A 7,074-nucleotide genomic window follows, 5' to 3' on the forward strand; every position below is an offset into this window, starting at 1 on the left:
ATGTGTTTTGTGTGTTTTCACACCGAGGGTATTCTGTTAGAGATAAGATGGGTTTTTTTTTACGTTTTTAAATGTTGTTTAAATTCAGACATGAACTTATTGAATTTCTACCTGCTTCATAAACACTTTTAAAATGTAGTTTTACTTCATACTTTATACATAGGTAGTAATATGGAAAGAATACTATACAACACTTTATCGATGTCAGTATGTTACAGTAGTTACTGTAACATTATTATCACTCATTCAACCCATGAGGGATAATAGTGTTTTACTTTTCAAGACACTCTTTCACAAATGTTTAAAATGTCAGGAATTGCTTTGACCAATTTAGGTAAAGTAAAGTTTTAGAAATAACAATTATTAGATACTTGTTATGATTAGAAGAAATAAACAGTTCATAACTAATCACTTCTTAACTCTAGTCCAAAATTAAGGATGTTTTGAATGGAAACATCCCGTCTGCCTGTACCATGTTTCATTTACAAATTGACTATCAACACCTAAATATTTGAATAATTATGCACAGCTTTTCCCTTGTGTCTAACTAAAAACATGAAGCAGCTTTTCTGCGGCTTCAAAATAAAAACTTTAAATAAAGAATAACAGGGGACTTTTGTTGTGAAGAATCCATAGGAAATGAAAGATGTTAATCGACCGTTTTACAGCAGCTCCTTTGACCCAAAAATATATATCCGATCGCTATCCTATCAGGCAGGTTGCATTGAAGAGTCAAGTGTGGACACACGTATGTGACACAGCTGAGTTCCACTCTGGCTCATCCCATCACAAAAGTCCAATGTGTTTTTGAAATATTTTCGGGCAAAGTTTGTAAAATGTCTTCTTTTGGTTGTGACTCTCGAGCTTGAAGGATGAAGAATATGTTGACACAACTGTATTAATTAAAGCGAGTGCCTCTCTCCTCCTCTCTCCTCCTCTCTCCTCCTCTCTCCAGGACCGATTGTTCTTCGTGATGGAGTACGTTAACGGAGGCGACCTCATGTTTCAGATTCAACGATCGAGGAAGTTCGACGAGGCGAGATCTCGTTTCTACGCCGCCGAAGTCACGTCCGCTCTGATGTTCCTGCACCGGCATGGAGTCATATACAGGTAACCACGCCAACAGTGTTACCATCCAACTTCTAACACAGTGGTTCTCAAATGGGGGTACGTGTACCCCTGGGGGTACGTGAAGGCACTCCAGGGGGTACGTGAGATTTAAAAAATATATATTTAAATTAGCATCCATTCAAAAATCCTTTAAAAATAGTTATTTAATAAATATCCAATAAAATAAAAGTGTAAGTTCATAAACTGAATTCAATGCAACAATGCAATCTTCAGTGTTGACAGTTTAATAAATCAGACACTGATGGCAGAGCACTGTGTATTACATCCTTTTTTCAACCAAAAATGCTTTGCGCTGGTTAGGGGGTACTTGGCTGAAAAAATATTTCACAGGGGGTACATCACTGAAAAAAGGTTGAGAACCACTGCTCTAACAGGTCACCATACAGAACATATGCCTCTCTGGATTACTTGATCTTTGACGATTGGGATTTTTCCTTTTCATGCTGAGTTGCCACATTTAAATGGGCGTCATAATATTCTGCTGCACTTTTGCACCTTTCAGTTCTTTGCACATTTGAGTTACAGCAGAAGTTTTAACTCAGACTCTGTCTCTTTAATCCTTTTACACATTGTGAAGCATGAACATTCTGCTTATTTGATTTAGAGCTTCCAACTGGGATATGTGTCTCCATTACAAGGCATATAAGAGAAAAGGATAATAAACATTAAAGGAGTATTTCACCCAAAAAAGGACCAGCTGTATATCAATTACTCAACCTGTTACCTTGAAAAATATAGAAAACTTTGTTTTTCTCGCATGCCCTCATGGCGTCTGAGTGTTATCAAAGGTAGGGACTACCCAAGATGCACTGTATTAATGAGACGTGGATTATTCTGAACAATTTATGTGAGGGTTTGTATAAAGATTTTTTATTATAGTTTTGCTGCCCCCATTTGCTTCAATTCATCCAGATTTTTCCGTTCTTCATCGTGGAGAGAAAAAGTTTGCTTTAAGAATTAAAGGTAACATGAGGTGAATAATTTATATACAAATGCTAATTTTGTGGTTGAAATTTTCCTTTAACCGAAAAATATTGTAATTGTAAACTGAAGTTTTTAATACAAATAAATGTGCTTTTTATTCGGCCTAAATCTCTAAGTTGATAACATATCTACAACAATATAAAATATTCTGTACATCTTGAAAAAAAAGAAGAAGCTTGCATTGGTTTTAGTGGATGTTTGGACCACTAACGTTCGCCTTTTTATTAATGTAGTTTTAAAACGTGTTATGTCTATGCTAACGTGTGTCCTGGTTCAGTGTTTTTTATGCCTCTGCGCTGGCGACAGCTGTGACAGGAGGCATTAAGTTTTTTGGCAAAATTTGGCACCAATGTCTACCTGGACTCAAGGATGAACTGCTTAGAATTTTGTGGTCAAAGATCACTGTGACCTCACAAAAACACATTTTGAAGAATGTATTTGCTATATCGGGCTATAACTTCTGAATGACTACTAGAATAAAATAATGAGGTGAAAAATAATGAGGTGATGACATTTTGGACAGAGAACGCGTACTAGCCAATCAGAGGCAGAGTAGGGGGGTCATGGCTCCACCATAGCAGGATTCATAATTTAGTGTGCTGGTAAGGGCTGTGGACAGGTACTATGACTTGCAACAGTTGCTATTGGGCTGCAAGGAAACCATAGCAGATTTTTGCTGTAATAAAATTGAACTTTTCGGGGTTTGTGCTGCAAACATTCTCATCACTTCCTGTTGGTCAGACAGTCAACAGTTTGCTCCAGATTGAAATAACTCAAACCCTTGAGGAAACTGAACACAAAGCGATGTGTGTTGGGTGTTTGCAGAGTGCTCTTTTGTTCACTCATACTGAAAAACAACTAAATGTTCTTCTCAGTTTAAATATTTTCTCCAACTCGTTGACCCCGGAGTGCCCTGTGTTCGTCTGCAGATAACCTCACCGTCCTCATGCTTCAGGTACTATTATCTGGACTCCTCAGTCATAATATCATTGTCAGTCAATAGCAAACACACAGCTGGTCCCACAAAAGCAGCACGCTGCTCGAATCATAACACCATTGTGATGGACGGAGGCTCGGTGCAGGTTCGGGCTGTTTGCTCCCAGAAATAACTTTGATGGAAGAAAAAGTGAGGTTTCTTCCCGGTGTTTTCTTTTCACGAGTCCGAGGTTTGATTTGGTGTTTGGGTTATCTTGTCATGCAATATGTGTGTTTCATGCCGCACCATCTGTGCCATGTTAGGATAGCGAGGACTGTTGAGGCTTTGTGTGCGTTTATGTGATTGTGTTTATGTCATCGTGTTTCCTGTTAATCTGCTTTATACTGTTACTATCAAGGTATTTAACAAATACACAATCACACACATATTTCAGTAAGTTTGGACCCTCGTTGACATATTGCATTCTGTTAGCCCTGACCTTATTCTAACACTTGAATCCTGAAATCAAGTCCTAAACATCTAAGACTTGAGACAGTGCGGGAAATACTGTATGAGGAAAAATGAATGTTTTTGAACATTAAAGCATGTGAAAATGTTCTAGCAGAAACCCAAAATACAAGCATGAACCTGAAAAATAGTATCACATTTCTCCATTAAATTGATGACTGTGTCAAGCTACTTCCTTTCTGAACCTTCCTTAAGAATCAGCAGACCAGAACTTTGGACTGGAGATGCAAGATGAAAAATTTGTATCACTAGACCCAAACTGAATGATACTCACATTTGAACTTGTAGTACACGATAAATACTGAAAATATTACCCAATTACCAGATGTACGATATAATGTGAGGACATCCCGGAAGCAAAAATCAGTAATATTTAAATTAACTGCTTCTATTGTTGCTATGAAACACTCAATCAGCCATTGTTTTTGACTAACAACCTTTTTTTGGGATGGCATCTTTGTTGCTCCAAACAATCTGTTTGCTCAACCAAAAGAAAAAACATGCCTCTGTTAAAATATTATATTACATTTCAAAATAACATGTACTGCTTTGAAATGAGATATGTTTTTTTTGGTCCCAACTAATCCCGGTGTCAGCTGTTTGTGTTGGTGTACCTGCTTTTACAAAGTCATGAATACTCAAAATTCTGGCACAAACAGAGACAAAGTGTCCCCAGAATGAGGAAACAGGCTGGGATGTGACGGAAGACAAAATAGTGAATGTGTCCAGAAGTTAAATGTTCGTTAAACGTGACAGAGGATGGTATATTTCTTCTTCCATGCTGCATATTTATCCTTTAAACGCTCTCTTGGGTTTCTTCAGATTCCTCACACAGTGCAAACTCGAGGAGAACTCGTGAACTGAAAGGCAGAGATAGCGATTAAAAATTCATCATCAAGAGAACTGGTTCTGTTTTGTTACACAGCAGCAGAAACTGTCTGTTATCTTAATGTGAATCTATTTGCCTTGTTTGTACAAGAACCTTCCCCCCCCCAGAGGGTTTAATAAAGCCTGATTTTGTGTTATCTGATCAGAATAGTGCCAGGTACAGTCTTTTTTTTTGTCTTGGCTTTTAGACAGCATGAAATATGACCACAATCAGGTGACTCAAAACAAACAGTAACTACTTTACTAACGACAATCAAAGACTGTCAAACGGAGAACTTTTTATCTCCTTCAATCCAGCTGGTGGAAAGAAACCAAACTCCAAAGTTTTGCAATTAATTTTTTTGGCTTTAAGTAAATAGGACAGTTTAATGAGCCTCAAATGTTACATTTGTCAACTTTAACTAAACATGCAATGATTAACTTAAACTAAGTAAAACTTACACTTACAAAGACATGGGTTGTTAGGACTGAAAAACATGAGATGCCTTTTTTTTATTACAGGGACCCGATAACTTCAAACCAGAGCAGAGTGCAGAGAAAACACAAATCCAGAAACGTCCTACATTATAATTTAAGTAAGAAATATTAAAAAAAATAAAAATATATGAAAATAGTTGCTTGTTATGAAAACAATTGCTTTAAAGGCTTTCAATTTACTACAAAAGTTGAATCTTAATGGAATGAAACAAAGATGTGCACATAAAATAACATATGAAGGACAGATATTCAAAACAAAGACTATTAATCCAATTGAGGTTGGATATGAATATGAGAAAAAAATAATTAAATATAGATAAACAACACTTTAAACGCACACATAACTTGAAACACCAAAAAGATTTAGCATAAAAGTGAACAATGACTAAATGCTTCCATAACTTACTTCCATCCTGTCATGTTATTTGGGTCTTTTGGCTAAACGATCTCAGAGAGTCCAGTCCTGCTGGTGCCTGCTGGACCAGGACTCATTGTTTCACACAGTTTCTGTACAATGATGTTAATAATGAGGGGGGGTGGGGATTATAATCACACAATTTGTATGTGTATGAGTTTCTTTGGGTTGGCACAATTGAATCCAAATCAGTCATCGAGGTCAGAGCCCAAAAGCCTGCAGCTTTACTGTTTTGTGATTGTATTTTTTATTGGTTTTGGCTACATAAGCATGTTTTAAAGTGATACTCCACCCAAAGTCTGGCTCTGAGTCAAACACTCCTCAGTACACTTGAATGTGAAGGGTGTCTTATTACCAGATATACCTCTAACTGACCCCAGCCCCTGTTTTCTAGCTGTAATAGAGGTAACAGAGTCTCCTGGATTCATACCACTTGCAAATAAATTCCAAACATCTTCAGAGCAGGAAAATCCATGATGGCTAAAGAAACTTCTCAAAAAACCTCTGCACTGTCCTCCTGTGTGCTCACAGTCATAGTTTAACCCAACAATATGTTTGATACTCTTAAACTCCCTGTATGGAAGCTGTCTATTGATTGACTGCAGCTGGATGAATTGATGGATGGGTTTAAGCTGTTGGTGCATCAGGTTATGGTTTAGGCTAATTAGGCTCAACTGACGAGAGGTTAATGTCACATTGCCGTAGTGGTATCTGGTGCGTTTTCTCCATTTAAGGGCATCCATTAGCGCACTGCATCTTGTTTTCTCTTCTAGAAGAGCATCTTAGAAGGCACTTTATCATGTTTTCTTTTCTTAAAAGGCAACATAGAGGAAACTTTATCATGTTGTTTCTTCTGGAAGAGAGTCCTAGAGGGCACTTTATCATGTTTTCTCTTCTGCAAGGGCACTTTAGAGGGCACTTTATCATTTTGTTTCTTCTGGAAGGGCACTTTATCATTTTGTTTCTTCTGGAAGGGCATTCTAGAGGGTGCTTCATCATGATTTTTTCCACTGGAAGGGCATCCTAGGAGCACTTTATCACGTTTTATTTACTGGAAAGGCACCCTAGACGGTGCTTTGTCACGTTTTCTCTTCTAAAAGGGCACCCTAGAGAGCACTTTATCTTGTGTTTCCTTCGTGAAGAGCACCCTAGAGGTCACTTCATCAGGTTTTCTCCAATTGCTTGGCACCCTAGAAGGTGCTTTATCTTTCTCCGCAGGCGGTATCTCCTTTGGCTGCGTTTAGGGACACCAAGGGGGGATTATGCATCATTATCATGATTTAGACTTTAATTAAACAATAAAAAATACAGGCAGGTAAGACAAACTTTTTGATGATTTAAGAGCGATCTCGGTTGTTCATGTTTATTCATCAAGCTGTCCACACATCACTGGTGCTATGTATAAACACGATGCGTTCACATGATCCTCAAAGTGATCGCCGTGTTCAGACAGATGTTGGGCGAAGGGTCATTTTAGTGCCTCCACTGAACTACAGTGTTGATGGCCTTTATTTAGAAGCGTATCAGATCGTATTCACTCTGCTCTGTAGGTAAGCACCAACCCAAACTGAGCTATAAAGTACATTCTGACTGACTCCAGATGGCGTTATCAAAACATTCATATTAATTAATGGTTAATCAGTCTGTCCACATTGTGTTCTCAGTCATGCTGTTTTGAAAGTGAATATTACTCCGTCACAGGTTAGCAGGGAAAACAAACACACACACACACACA

The 7,074-nt window shown here is 37.9% G+C and overlaps 1 protein-coding gene across 1 annotated transcript in view; it reads left to right on the forward strand.

The window, feature by feature from the left end:
* The window catches only part of LOC129092029 (protein kinase C epsilon type-like), a 65,239-nt gene that overhangs the window by 48,516 nt on the left and 9,649 nt on the right, over positions 1-7,074 (forward strand). Inside the window, exon 12 of the mRNA XM_054599778.1 lies at positions 956-1,110. Within this exon, the coding sequence (XP_054455753.1) occupies positions 956-1,110 (155 nt within the window). The remainder of the gene's footprint in view (positions 1-955; positions 1,111-7,074) is intronic.

This window comes from Anoplopoma fimbria, chromosome 6 (assembly GCF_027596085.1).
Source record: "Anoplopoma fimbria isolate UVic2021 breed Golden Eagle Sablefish chromosome 6, Afim_UVic_2022, whole genome shotgun sequence".
Taxonomy (NCBI): domain Eukaryota; kingdom Metazoa; phylum Chordata; class Actinopteri; order Perciformes; family Anoplopomatidae; genus Anoplopoma; species Anoplopoma fimbria.